This window comes from Tasmannia lanceolata, unplaced genomic scaffold, assembly GCF_043159265.1.
Source record: "Tasmannia lanceolata isolate RefF3 unplaced genomic scaffold, GAP_Taslan_0.1 ptg000008l, whole genome shotgun sequence".
Taxonomy (NCBI): Eukaryota; Viridiplantae; Streptophyta; class Magnoliopsida; order Canellales; family Winteraceae; genus Tasmannia; species Tasmannia lanceolata.
This window is the reverse complement of record NW_027518685.1, coordinates 1,198,868-1,214,143: the sequence shown is the minus strand read 5'-3', so window position 1 is coordinate 1,214,143 and position 15,276 is coordinate 1,198,868. Positions and strand designations below refer to the sequence as shown.

Sequence of the window (15,276 nt, the reverse complement as noted above, 5' to 3'; positions counted from 1 at the left end):
AGGCCTTTGAGATTAAAAAAAAAATCTAAATTCATGAGGGGGCCTAGGCGAAGCTTCGCACACACGAAGCTTTGCACACACTTGTCTAACAGTATAAGCTTTTAAATTCATAACCTTCTTATGACAATTATCCAGCCTATTTTTCTTTTGAAATTATAGCAGAAATACTAAGCTTAAAAATGGGGAGAAAGAATGGCTTACATACAAAAAGATATAGATACACCCTTTTAAAATATGCTTTTTATTCCTTAAAAAAAATGGATAATGGAAAGAAGTAGAACAAGCTTTGAGAGATACCAAAATTCCATAAACCTCAGCACTACATGATGATTTTCGGTAGTTTCAACCTCTCATCTCTATCAATACAAAAAGATATAAATAAGTCCAAAAAGTTTTTATTTTCACTTCAACGCATTAAAGATCATTCTCAAAATCTACAATTCTAAATCCTTATGCTATTGCATCTTTCAGTAAAGCCATGGGAAGAAGAGAATCCAAATGGGTAGCAAATTGTCACTACCTCTAGTGCCTGAAGTGCCTAGTGTTGGTGAAGATAAGAGAAACCTCATACTTGTTGCAACAGTCTATGGCATCCTCATCTCTGATACTTCCTCCTGGTTCGGCAATTACGCCAACACCGCTCTCACATGCTTCTTCCACAGCATCTTTCCAAGCTGCCGATAAAATAACCATGACCCCAAAATCAGATGGCAGTCAACAAATTGCATATTTAACCAGACATGGTTAACTGTTCACGTCAAAACAATTAAGCCAGCAAAAATACAAATACTGACATGCTCTCAGATAAAGTCAAATATAAATACTTTGAAACTCTATGTATTAACCATGAAACTGTATAATCAGTTCACATGCCCTTCGTTCTGGACGTTCAATCAATGAAAACTTTTGCCAACCAAGGCCCTTACATTTTGCTTGCATCTAAAAGTTGGGTACTTATCGGACTGTAAGAGAATCCGATAGGTGCAATTTTTAGGCTACAGGCCACCAAAGAAGTGGCCCATTGAAGGGAAAGTTCAGATCGATGCTTATGTGGACCTATTCCATGGCAATGATGATTTATATATTGAGAATCAGTGGAGTTATTATGTAGGATCATTGCTCATTAGACATATTTAGATTGGTAACTATGGCATGTTCAAGTCACCATATGACCTTTCATTACTTGGATTACACCTTGGATGGAGCACACCGGAAAAATTGTAGCAATCAATCCTATCGGATTGGGGGCTGGCAAACAGGCAATTGAAAACAATATGGTATGGAGTAGATCATCTAACCGATCCTTGCAGTTGAACATCAAATCAATTTGACTTTTGCTCATTGCCAATTGGATAGACAGTTAAGATCACCATCCACAAGGTCATGTGAACTACATGAAGATGATCAAACAAGCTTCTAGGTTTTGAAGTTTACTAGTAAGGAATATGCAATAGTAATGTAACAATGAGTAGAGGAACAAAAGATCTAGTAGAGGGAACATATTTAATTTAAGGCGTTTGTCATGATCTATGCGTCTGCAAAATATTATTTGGGTGAATTTCCTTTTAGAGAAGGATAATGCGAGTTACCTACAGTTCAAATTCAACTTCTTGAAGAATCAATTCCTTACCAAATGGAAAAAAGGCATCACTTGCCAAAGCTGCTCCTTTAGCATCTTCTCCGGCTTTTCTCAAAGCTATTCTTAAGCTCTCCAGCCGATTTGGCTGTCCACTCCCCATCCCTAACATGCAGTTATTCTGATAGAACATGCCAAAAAGGGTGAGATATGAGTACCTATGGATTTCTTTAATCCATAAAAAATGGTACAAATACTGTAAAAAGACAAATACTTGCTTCAGCAAGTGTGCGCAGCTTATTGTATTCCTTTCACAAGCAAATCACAGTAATCATGGAAGCCAATAATTGATGAAATGTTATCACCTCACTGGCTCAATTTTGTAAAATGTCACAAAGTGGAAAGGTCCCAGTCAATTCAGAACAGAAATACAAAAGGTTTAAAATTCCAAAGTCCAAGTATTATCACAACAATGAAGGTTAGCAAACTTTTGCAAGGTTTTCTAGAAGTGATAGATAAGCATAAAGATACATTCATTACTGAAAGTCAAGGTGGTGTATTCACTTTCAGAAAGTCAAGGGCATGTACTCAAGTCGATAAATAAAAAACTGGCCCTAATAAATCAGAGGCACATTCATAAATTAGGAGTAATCCTGTATTCTTTAAACATTGCATCAGAATATGATGCAACCCTCATTCTGCCACACATGAGGGCTCTACATTGTTCAGTTTGGACATCCATCAAGAGGGCCTCATCCTAGATTGCCCATCTCCAAATAATCCCTCTGACCAGATGTTCCTAACCATTCGTTAATGAGCCTACAAAGACTGGTGGAAAGAAATATAAAAAGTAATGGTCCACATTCAACAGCCCAAGGTTCCATTGATTAACTGTTTAAATCATCTGAGCAGAAAATCAGGGCCATGGCAACAAGGTCGACCCCACCAGGTGGATCATCCATGGTTATGGCAAGACGTCTTTCAGACATTGCATAGGATCATTCACATAAATAAATATGTTTTTTCAAAGTCCTTTGATTGGGAAGGATTTAATAGTGGAAGCCAGTCATGATTTTCTTGGGGTTGATCAATTGAGAGTAAGAAAAGTACCAACCTTAGCTATTACGATGGCATTACTCTTGACATGCTTAACACAAAGCCACGCGAACTTTGCATCACTAAGCTCGGCTTCTCCCGGAAGCTTTTCAGATACTACACGAAATTCAATGTCTTGTGGGATCACATCATCAGGATCCTGAGCTAGCCAACCCCCACCAACTTGCCTGAGTGAATGTTTTCCTTTCTCATTCTTGCATGCCTCAAGGATCCTCAAAGTCTTTGATTTTCCACGAAGGACCTCAAGACCTCTTTCTGTATACCTTGGTGCAACAACTATCTCATAAAACATTCGTGTTTCACCATCTGTTGGACTTCTAAACTCACGGATTTCCTTCGCAAGATTCTTTAACATATAAAATGAAAGTCAATAAGTGCAAATAAAAGTCGTTGTACAATACATTTTTTGCATTAATTACCTCATCTACTTCTGTGTTGAAGGCTACTATCCCTCCGAATGCGCTGACTGGATCTGCTTTAACAGCTAGCTTGTATGCTTCAAGAATATTGTCGCGTGAAGCCACTCCACAGGGATTTGTATGCTTGACAATCACGCATGTGGGACTCTTGAACTCTGACACACAGTTCCAAGCTGCATCCGTATCTAAATAATTATTATAAGACATCTCCTGCGCTAAGAAGGAAGTTGGACTTAAGTTAGCCTGTGGAGCTTAGGAGTGCAAAAAATGTCCAGATCACCTTAACAAAACCTTGTTTATTGACAAACTATTTTAACACCCCGTGGTTGGAAGTTAGTCATTGCACTGTTTCAGTCCAAACAATGGATGCACATGCAATCATAACAAAGCAAACACATAGTTCAATTGACAATTAAAATCAAAATATTCAAGATTTTTTTTTTTGAATGGTAAAATATACAAGATATTGAAAACAACTAGGAGCTACTCGAAACCACTACCTATGCGCAGCATGCAAATTGACCTTCAACACAAATTTCCCAGTATTTATAATGCTTTTGTTGTTTTGGTTTCCGGATATTGCTTAAAAGATAAGATTTTATTACCATGATCAGTAACCACATAGATTTCCACTTTTCCATGACTACCAAGAAGTACGGAAGATTTCATTACCACAATCAGCAAACACATAGTATTCCATGACTACCAAAAAGTACGAATGCATATTTCAAATTTATAATATTCTTTCATAGATGTTTCTGACGCACCCACAACTATGGAAACCTCCAGTTCCCTACTACTGGCCGTCCTTTGTTCAACTAAGAACCGGACACAAAGCCAAACAACATTCCTTGAATGGCAATGACAAAAACATAAAAGCCAGCATATTGCTATGATCTTAGATATTGTAGACAAATATAAATTGGTCAAGGCAATAAAGACATATAAACAATAGTTTCTACCAGAGTGGGAAGTGAATGCAAGAAGCGAATAGTCTAGAAAGGAGAAACTGCGGAAAGCAAAGAGAAAAAAAAAACTAGGCAATGGAGAGGAAAAATGTGGGAAGTACCATGAGAAGTGAACATGTTGGGTGTAGGTAGCCTCATTGAAAGCAGATGCACATAAAAAGCGATAGGGCTATACTAGATTAGGGAGGAAGGGTTAATGTAGGTTAGGGTTATAAGTAGTTAAAGAGGACTTCACGGGTGATTAGAACTACAAGTTTTAACGATTTATAGTTTAAAATCATGATGTTTTATTCATTTTGTTAAGTTTTTGAAAAAAAAAAGCACTTTTAAGTTTTATTTTTAAAAACAAAAAGTGTCGAAAGTTTCGCATACAAGTCTTTAGAGTATATTTATAATGAGCATTTCAAGTTCTATATATACACTCCTTCGGCATTGCCAAAAGGGAAAAATACTCGTTTAAAAAACTCCCTAAATAGGAAGCGTGAAGAAATTAGAATCTGAGAGTAAATTTTGGAAACGAGAATAATTTAGATTCCAAAGCAAGCTTCCAACCCAACTAGGAAGCTTCCCAACCTATGATAAAGACTAAGGAAGCTATACCACTTTCTTTTCTCACCCATGGTTTTAAATTTCGACCGAAATACGAAATTTCGGATTTCGGTGGAGACTGACACTGAAATCACATTTACCCGAAATGGTATTTTATTTTGGCCGAAATTTCGTTTTTCCCCGAAATTTCACCCAAAAAACCTGTTTTTTTAAATTATTTTAATATTTTACCAAAATTTCAACCGAAATTTTATATCAAATAAAATACTGTTTTTCTTGTTTCGCCGGATTTCGGTCGAAATTTCATTTTTGGTGGGGTCCGAAACCGGTATCGAACCCGAAATTTAAATCCTTGTTCTCACCTTTCCATGGTGTTGTATAGCAGTTGCAATACCACCGGCATTCACATCGGAGAGACTCTTATCAACATAAAATGCGGCTTTTTGATGTGGATTTTCACCATACCGAAGCGAAGATTTCAGCGAGAGAGGAACTGTTAAGCTTGGAGGAAATTTGTCTCCTAACAAGAAAAAAAATCCAGTCAACTAAACTCACAAAAAATAATAATAATAATAATTTGCCTATAACTTTTTTTTTTAACATTATTTTGCCTATAACTTAGTGATAAAGCAACACACTTACCTCCCCCTGATTGATTCCAAAACCACTCCGAAACAGCCGAATCATAAGAAGCAACATGCTGAAAAGCCTTCCAAGCAAGCTGCCTCCGGAACTGCTGACTATCGTCTCTTTCTCCTTTCAGAAATTCCAGGAGTGCTGGATAGTCTTTGAAGTCGACTACAACCAGAACATCCTTGTGATTCTGTTAACCACATGCTTTATCTCAATATAAATACATTAAAAACTAGACAATTGGCATGGAAGATTTTAAATGGTAACCTTTGCAGCAGCTCTGATCATGGCAGGGCCACCAATATCAATGTTCTCAATGCCATCTTCAAATGTAATCCCACTGGTATTGGAAACTTTCTCATAGAAAGGATACAAGTTCACCACCACTACATCAAATGTCCCTGTAGATATAGTGTTGAAAGAGAACCCATATTAGCAACTATTACCGGTGACGGGAGCAATCAGAACCATAGAATTATCTTAGACATAGGAAATGCAAATAAACGATCGACTACAAGCACAGAGAATTTCTTCTCATGCACACAATCATGAATAATTGCATACATATAGTTGTCAACTACATTGGAACTCACCAATTCCATGCTTGTTTAAAGCTTCCATGTGATGACCTAGATCTCTTCTAGCAAGAATTCCCCCATGTATGTTTGGATGTAGTGTTTTCACACGACCGTCAAGCTGTAGGAGTAAATAACTAAACTGTCCATAATTCACATATAATATATGATGCTTTGAAATGTCAACAACAAGGGGACTTTTTTATTTAATTTAAGAAAGAAACGGGGGACTCATTAATAAGGAATCAGTACCCAAAGCCAACAAAGAAAGATACTAGTCCAGGGCCAGCATACAACATGCATTAATTATACCATTCAAGAATAGAAGTATTAGATTGAAATCAATTATGAGCCTCCAGAAAAATCAAGGTTGACAATGTAACTCAGGATATGATTCAGACAACACCTATGCATCAAGAAAAGAAGGGTAAAATAGAAGATGAGCACTTCTGTTTTCTAAAGTAAGAGATGAAAACACCTTGATATTGTTCTTTTCTATTAAATTGTTGTTATTCTCACCGCTTGCTCGGTCTATGGTTTATCAGGGACAACTTGTCCCTTTGTACTCCTTTCTTTTATGAAATTCAAGTTTCGTTATCTTTCAAAAAAAAAGTAAGGGATGAAAACAGCGCTGGTATGCAAAAACATATGCACCTCCACAGGTCTGAATACAATTATCATTTGGGGTCATTTGCTGGTACTGATGTTAAAAAAAACTCGCACAGTCAGTGATTGACTTCGCTGAGTGGACCCGGTTTTGGGCCTACCAAGTCAATCAAAATTTTGAAAAGATCAGCTGGGCCAATGAAAGCTTAGCCTGGTAAATGAAGAGATTATATGATTCGACCGAGTCAATGAAGTAGTAATTGTGTGCTGCGTGGGAGGAGAGGTGTTCTGCCCTTAATCTGGGAGTTTCTCTCCAAAATGAGGGTTGGCTCCTACACTAAAGCATACAAAAACATACATCAAAAGAAAGGGAAAAAAAACTATGTTTCCTTACAAACTAATCTTCAAATACAGCAGCAAATAACAAAATACATTTTGCATTTTGATAATGGAAAGCATGCAGAACTAAAAGGGAAGAACATAAAAGACCAGCTTACCATTTCCGGAAAGCAAGTAAGCTCTTCTACTTTTGTTACGGAGATTCCAGCCTGTTCCAAAGCTGATGCCGTCCCACCAGTTGAAACAATTGAATACCTGCAAGTAGTAAAATATATCGAAATTGTGTCAACTTATCAATACCAAGCTAAGGAAAAAGAAATCAAATACATAAGAGATTTCAAATGTAGTGCTGCAGAAGTAATGTCAGGCAATGCAAGGCCTGTGAGGGCGGCTTTGTACGGGATGGGCATCACGGACTTTTTACTTTATACTTATCTGCTCTTAGTTTCCCTTGCCCAGGAGTATGCTCCTGGCCAGGGATCTTGATACTATGTCATGCAAGTGAAGACCTCTGGTCCCCGATGTAACTTTCACAGTATCAATGAAAATATTTGTCATCTTTCAAAAAAAAGAAGATTATAGCGGAAAAAGAAAACGAACATACAGCATAGAATTCTTTATAATGAAACATTATACAGAGTCAGTAATGAATGAAACTATGAAAGTATACCCAAAGTTCCCCCTCTGTAAAGAACACACACAGTCCGCAGTACTTATATAAGTGCCTCCACTTTCAGATATAACATTGCCTGAAGTTCCAATAAAATAGAAGAATCGTGATTAAAAGAATAATCAAATACCAAATACCATAATCACTGGATATCCTTCCTGGTTCACTGTACAAAGGATGAAGCAATTGAATAGTTATATCTCACATGGGACTCTCCAAATTAATGGCAGATTCTTTGGAATTTAGATAACCATAGAAACATTTTGAAACACGCAATACCGAAGTTAAGAATTGATGCAATCTTCAATCTAGTAAACTATAGACTTTGTTACTGATTCTGTTCAACAAAGCCTAAAAATTTTGGAGAATTCCAGCTGTATCCTATGGACCAGTTTCTTGAGAAGCTTATTTTTCCAAGCATATAATGTAATCTTTATCCCAAATTCCCTATCTGCACAATTCCGGTTTAATACCCAAAAATTGATAAGAGACCTTGAAGAGATTAGTGAGGCTGGCGGGTTGTGAGGAGAAGTTTATGGTCTAGATCCAAGGAGGACCACAAATTACTAGGTAGGCTAGAACGCCGAGATGACCATATTGGTGTGGAGGGGAAGCATGGGAAAAGATCCATAGCAGGAACCAGAAGTGATTCCATAGGTTGGTAGAGGAGAGACACAGAAGAAGATTGGGAGACTAGGCAGCAAATGTTCCTTCTGCAATTTTAAGAGATGCAAGGCATGTAGAATGTGCGGGAAATTAGTGGAGGGAGGGGGATAGGGAGGTTTGTATCAGGATTCCGAACTCGAGCTCTAGTGGCAAAGCTCCAATGGCAACAACAGACTACTCTTCCAGACACTATTGATGGCGGACAGAGAATGAGGCTACTTTGCCAGCCGGGAGAGTTCCCTTCAGAAAAGTAGTATCGGGTGGAAGGTGTAGCCTTCGGTCTCGGCAGCGGCAGTATGACAAAATTTACCTGATGTGGCGACCTCCTGGACCTTCTGGCGGAGTCAGGATGCCTGGAGAGATGGCTTGAGAGGGCCGATGTTCATGGCCATATTAAGGTAATTGGCATAAGCCTGGACAAAGTCTTGATCTAAGCCCCGGAGAGACATCATGAAGGGCAAGTTGTTTTTCCTAAGAGGGATTCGATACAGAGAGAGCGCAAAGGGTATATGGTGAAGTTTCGGGCCGATCCGTGGTGCAGCGAGTTAGACATGAAAGAGAAATTTCAAGATTTGTTCTTTGTGGCTACGGAGAGGGAGTAGAATGTTGGAGACTTGTATGCTGGAGTGAATAATAGGGTTAGATGGATGGCTCTTTTTCACAGGAATTTATTCAACAGAGAGCTAGAGAGAGTGGCTTTGCTATTGGAGACTTTAGACTCAATTTTTATCAAAGAGGAAGGGCAAAGATAGGAGAGTATGGATTTGGGGTCACGTGGAAGAGTTTTTTGTTTATTCTTTCAATAAATGCCTGATGGCTGATGTCACCTAAATCTTATTCGCCATGTAACAAGCTTTGGAGGCTAGCGCAAATCTTCTCCGCATAGGTCTTGGGCAGAGATCCATCAAAGAAAGGTTACTTCTAGTCTAGAAAAATGACCCCAGGTGGGTGCCTCCCCAAACTGAATTTGGGAAGCAAAATTTTGACAATTCAAGTATCGGGAACCCAGTACTAACAAGCTTCTTCTTCTTTGAGAGAAGGGGGGGGGGGGGCAGGGCAACGTACAGACTCTGCTGACTGGGATCTAATTGGTTGAGAGAGCTGATTTAAACCTTCTGATTGTAGAAGGTGACTCAATGTGATTCGGTGAATGAACCAGGAGGCCATATTTTTGTAGCGCTTCGTCAACACAATCAAAGGAATTGTTCATTGAATTGAAGGACACTCTGTGATGTTCCAACACACATGGCACTTTTCCAATAACATGGCTGATCGGCTAGCTCAGTATGGTACCGTTAAAACAAGTTTAGGGTGCTTTGATGTTCTCCCTACTTGATTTTTACCTGATGTACTTTTCCCTATTCTTCTTTGGATTGGCCTGTTTCCGACCATCTCAGTCATTGGGCATTGCCCCCTTTTTCTCTTTTAATAATATCTCATTGTCATTAAAAAAAAACCATAATTATGGAAAAAAAAAAAAAAAGATACAACACCAAAGACAATGTAACTCGGAATTGATACTTATATTATAAGCAAATCACTATAAAGTACAAAAACTTAAGACAAAAGTGCCACAAAATCACCCAAGACCTTCTTAAACTACTATTGTAAGCAAATCGCTACAGAATACAAAAACTTGAGAGAAAAGTGCTCACCCTAGACCTTCTTAAACAACTATTATAAGCAAATTGCTGTAAAGTACAAAAACTCGAGAGAAAAGTGCCACAAACTCACCCTAGGCCTTGAAGTCCATTGCCAAGGAAAACTAGATCTTGCTTGTCTGATAATGATAGCAGTGCTTGCTTGTTACCTATCAACAGTTAAGCACGGACCAAATGAGTCATGAAAATCTTATTCTTAAAGCAGACAGCTCACAAAAAAGGTATCGTTAAAATATACTATCCACTAAAACATGGGCAAGAAAGAAACTAATGAAAGCAATACGTGTAATAAAATGATATTTATGTAATAGGATATTCTAAAAGCTCCCATTACACTCAACACATGGACCGTTCTATTAATTGTAATGCCATTGAAAGAAAAAGGGGGAAAAACAAATTAAATTTAGTAAATGCTCCAGAATGCCCTCCATTCTAGATAGGAAAGGTATATGACAAGCACAGATTGCTTGTGAATACAGAGTTACAACAAATCATTGCATAATTATCTCAATCTCAAACAAACTTTAATTATACACCCACCTACATAACCCAAAAATATATAATTTAAAAGGGGGGCTGATATTCAACTATAGAGGATGGTTTTTTTTTTAAATGACTATAGATGATGGTTGTATGATTGTATCCATCAAAACAAGGGACTGTGAATATCAATTTCCTGGAAAAACAATAGAGAATTGCACAAGTGCATTAAGCTACTCAAAAACTGTTACATGATGACGCCAAAAAATCAATTGGGTATTGATAAAAAAAATTAAAAACTGGATTTTTCTTCTAACATTCTCTATCAAGTTGGAAAAAAAAAAAAGGCTAAATAAGCTTCCAGCATCCAAGGGAAATCGTCATCTCTACAAAGTTGGGTTCATAAAAGGCATTTGTTTCTTCACTAAAGTCGTCTAAAAAACCTATAAACTCATTTCATAATTAGGAGCCAAGCTAAAAGGAAAGGGGAAAAACAACGAAGAACTAATATTTCAACAGAAAAAGAAGAAATAGAGAAAGAAGAAAAAAGGGCACCCGAATGGGTCTTTGGTACAGATAAAGTTTCTGAGTCGGCCATGGCCTTCACTGAAGTGATGTTGCCTCGAGAAGATGACACAAGCCGAAAGAAGAAGCCTGAATGCTGAAAAAAAAAACAGAAAATTGTAAAGTCATCGAGAGTAAGAAAAAAATGAATAGGAAAAAAAAAAGTACGTTTACGTGTTGAGAGCTGCGAATGGTTGGGTGTAGATGGGAAAGGCAAGCGGCGAACGATAAGGAACTGTAAGCAGGGTGCGCACTGTTAGCTGTGACTGCGAACCCAACCATTCTTTCCCCTCTCTTGCTTTGTGTTTAGGGTGGAACCAAATTACCAAGACTTGTATTAGTATAGAACGAAAATAAGTAAAGTGAAATACTTTGCTTTTCCGGATTTTGCGGTAAAATGATAATATTTCGGAATCCCTCGTTAGGTTAGGTGCATGTGAAATTAAGACCGTTGCTCTTGTACAATATCACATCGTGAGTATGCCTATTGGTCCCACCCCGAACTGAAGAAATGGCTTTCCGCCAAATTACCTTGAAACTCCCATTTTAAAACTCAGCCCTTCACAAAAGAGGGAAAGACTGATGGGATTTGCTAGAGTCATCGCAACAGGCATTTCACGGATTGACTGTTGCATCTGACTGCAGCCACCTCATGAATGAAGACAAGATCTGTTGAAAAGTGAGCCTGTGTCGCTGTTCCTTATTCAAAAAATATTTTCCAAGCTTTTTCTCAAAACAAAAAATAATCTATTTTTTTTTGTGGGATTTGCTAAGGTCCATTGAAAAAAGGCATTTCACGGAACATCTGTTGCATGAGAGAGCAGCCACGTAGGCTGACTTTTCAACAGATTTTGTCATTATTCATGAGGTGACTGCTCTCTGTACCAAATAACCCAAACTACTAAGGCTATATCTGGATAGATGAGTATAGATTTGTGCATACATAATACTTTTAGCAATCGATGTATAAAGAATCTTCTCAATTTGAGATCATTCTAAATTATTCTTGGGAATTTGAAGTTTATTTAATATATCAACCTTCACAAATGTCGCATCACGAGAGGAAACTTCTGTATATTGATTCTCTTTAAGTGCTTAATTAATGTATGCTCTTTGAGATAACCCAAGCAGTCCACAAGGGGCTATTTCATGGATCTCGATTCTTATAACATAAGATGCTTCACCAAGATCTTTCTTATCAAAATTTCTAAATAAAAATAACTGTCTCATGTAATAAACACATGTCACACAGCTTTCCAACAGAATTTCATTAACATACAATACTAGAAAAATAATTTTGCTCCAATTTATTTTCATGTGCATGCATTAGTCAATAATTTTCTCTACAAAACCAAAAGTAGAAGATCGTTTTTTGAAACTTTATCTGCCATTTTTTTGGATGCTCGCTTCAAACCTTAGATGGATTTGCCATAGAATATTTATAACAGACAAGATTACAGGAGCACATTGGAGGGCAAGGACCTCACAAATAAGAAACTTCTACTTCTACTTGAAGTCGAATATTGTGCACTTCTAGGAAAAGGAGAAAAACAGCAGAGTTCAGTGATCTTTTAGGTAGGGACACCGAGCTGGAATCATAAGAACGAAGACATATCCATGGGAGGAAATGTAATTATCAGAAATGGGTTAAGAAACATGATTCGATTTTTAGGAAGCATTCCATAGAATAAGAATTGATTCTGTCTTCCAGGATGAGAATCAAGAGAATGGTTAAAGAACAGACCCTAAGGTGCCACAGAATCAATCCAATAGAACCAAAGCCTGTGATCCAGCCGTTCAATGTCAGATCCTAAGATGAGTTGAAAAACACCCAACTTGTATATTGATATATCAGCATATGGGGGCCGCAGATATGTAGCAATATTTAAAACCATGCGTTTACAACCCGATTGACCGACAGATTTTCATTTATGCACCCATCATTAAATACCAACATTAAGGCTAGGCATGAAGAAAAAGAATAATGTTATCTTCTTCTTTTTTTGATGGGTAAGCTGAGGTTTGGTGGGGACCCTACCAGTTTATTTGATAAAGAGAAAGCGATTAGGCACAAAAACCATCCCTAATTCGGAACATGCTAGAGAGGGATAATCAAGAATTAGCACATATGAGGTACAAACACTAAGCCTAAGATATCTATATGTAAGCCCGTACAGTCCAGTATTTTTTAAAAGGTACTAGCCCACACCATAGGATGATCCAAACTGTCCATTTGATGGACCCCCAAAAATCATTTCCAAAGATCCCAACGATCTAGTATCATCATATGGAAATTATTTTTGAGGCACTACCTGCTTACGCTGTGGGCCATCAAATGGACGGTTTGGATCATCTTGTGGTGTGGCCTGTACATTACTTTTTGAAAAATACTTACAACATTTAAAACTCGTTTGGGGTTATTAGATTGCCCATTGCATATATAATGGTGTAGAACTAGAAATATAAGAGAAACTAACGAGGGTGGAAATGCCTAAATTTATGGGCTACAATTCCTGCCCCCAGAGATAAAATGTGGATAGAAAGGATATGATGAGAGATGTTTAAAATCCTTGAGAACCTTCCCATTGGTCCAAACAAACCCAAAGAATCTCCACCTCAACCATACTTCTCTCATTTCTCACCGCCCATTTTTCTCTCCTCCCTTACATAATACTCACTCCCCTACCCAATCACCTTCAACTGCACCACCTTAGCCTTAGAAACCTCCAACAGAAAAACAGCAGAGTTCAATCTCACCGGAGTACGATCAAAGGTCCAGATGGCGGCGACGCTGTCCGGCACAATTCTTAGGCCCACCCCATTTTTGGGTCAGAACAGGGCATCAAATGCCAACCCTCTCAGAGAGCTTGTTTCTATAGGGAATGGAAAATTCACTATGGTAAGAAAATCCAAACATTCTATTGAATGATTTCTTAAGAAAAACTAAGTAAAGTCGTGTTACATTAATTTTGTGCTCTTGTTGTTTTTGTTTGATGATTTAAGGGGAATGATCTTTGGTACGGTCCTGACCGTGTGAAGTACTTGGGACCATTTTCTGCTCAGACCCCTTCATATCTCACCGGAGAATTCCCGGGCGACTATGGGTGGGACACCGCCGGTCTATCCGCCGACCCCGAAGCATTTGCAAGGAACAGGGCTCTTGAGGTAGTCTCAAGTTCCTGTTCATCTTCCAACTGACAGTTGGTACTTTCAGTAACAATGGATGCCAAGTTTTCCAAGATGTTATTTTACTAAACTAGACCAATTGTCATGTCTCGTAATTTTTATGTTTTCCATATTGAATCAAAACAGAATCATATAATTGGGTGTAGATGTTTTGTAAATTAATATAGACAGAATCCTATCATATCTTGATCAGCTCTTTAAATCATTCGATGTGGGAGTTCTTATCCCAAATCGTAAAAACAATTTATAGAATAATTTCCAAACTTTAGCCATTAATTATCATTTATTTAAAGGATTATTATTATTATGATGATGATGATACTCAGGTGATCCACGGACGATGGGCAATGTTGGGGGCATTGGGTTGCATCACCCCCGAAGCCCTGGAGAAGTGGGTGAAGGTAAACTTCAAAGAACCAGTGTGGTTCAAAGCTGGAGCTCAGATCTTCACTGAAGGCGGGCTCGACTACTTGGGCAACCCCAACCTTGTTCATGCCCAGAGCATCCTAGCAGTATTAGGGGTCCAAGTCATCCTCATGGGCCTCGTAGAAGGCTACCGCATCAATGGCCTTCCTGGTGTCGGAGATGGTAACGATCTCTACCCTGGTGGGACCTACTTTGATCCCCTCGGCCTCGCAGATGACCCTGTCACCTTCGCTGAACTCAAGGTGAAGGAGATCAAGAATGGACGGCTGGCTATGTTCTCTATGTTTGGATTCTTTGTTCAGGCGATTGTCACTGGCAAGGGACCACTTGAGAACCTTTTGGACCACCTTGATAACCCTGTGGCTAACAATGCTTGGGTCTATGCAACCAAGTTTGTTCCAGGCTCTTAGATTACTTATTCATTTCCCATGTTTGTGAGACACAAGAAAATGGGATGTGTTTATGTAGATTGTCAGAGCCATTGGGAAAGAGATTGATTATCTTGTAATATTATTAGTGATGATTCTAGTTCCATTTTGTGTGTTGGATTACAAAGAAATTAGTCTATAATTACGTTCTTAGATTGTGAGTTAAGCCCAAAAGATGAACAAGCTGCAAGTAGATTGGCTCTCCTGCAAAATCCTTCAAAATGCTTTGTTCAACAAATAACAGTTTACAAACAGCTTTCAAGGGGTCATTGAGAGATTTGCTCCCAGAGGAAATGCAGAGAACATAAAATTCCTCTTCCCACAAATAACAGTATACAAACAGCTTCAAGGGATCATTGAGACTCGAGAGACATGCACAATGAGGAAATACAGAAAACATAACATTTTCTTCCC

General features: G+C 38.2%; 2 protein-coding genes across 3 annotated transcripts; one reads left to right on the top strand and one right to left on the bottom strand.

Annotated features, from left to right (window-relative positions):
* Positions 1–225: 225 nt before the first annotated feature.
* Positions 226–11,153, bottom strand: LOC143883859 (AICARFT/IMPCHase bienzyme family protein). 2 transcript variants are annotated; one of them, XM_077387180.1, is made up of 12 exons: positions 10,997–11,153; positions 10,814–10,919; positions 9,852–9,927; positions 6,940–7,036; positions 5,855–5,957; positions 5,529–5,662; positions 5,271–5,451; positions 4,991–5,148; positions 3,112–3,321; positions 2,691–3,038; positions 1,631–1,757; positions 226–674 (listed from the first exon to the last, which is right to left on the bottom strand). In XM_077387180.1, the coding sequence occupies exons 1-12, from the start codon at positions 11,102–11,104 to the stop codon at positions 523–525; spliced, it is 1,800 nt and encodes a 599-aa protein (XP_077243295.1). In that variant the 5' UTR covers positions 11,105–11,153; the 3' UTR covers positions 226–522. The 2 variants fall into 2 exon arrangements, with proteins under 2 accessions (XP_077243295.1, XP_077243294.1); XM_077387179.1 differs by having other exon boundaries at positions 10,991–11,151.
* A 2,324-nt stretch (positions 11,154–13,477) lies between these two features.
* Positions 13,478–15,015, top strand: LHCB3 (light-harvesting chlorophyll B-binding protein 3). Its single transcript, XM_077387178.1, has 3 exons — positions 13,478–13,721; positions 13,826–13,987; positions 14,335–15,015. Exons 1-3 carry the CDS (start codon positions 13,602–13,604, stop codon positions 14,842–14,844), a joined length of 792 nt encoding a protein of 263 aa, XP_077243293.1. The 5' UTR covers positions 13,478–13,601; the 3' UTR covers positions 14,845–15,015.
* Positions 15,016–15,276: the final 261 nt, after the last annotated feature.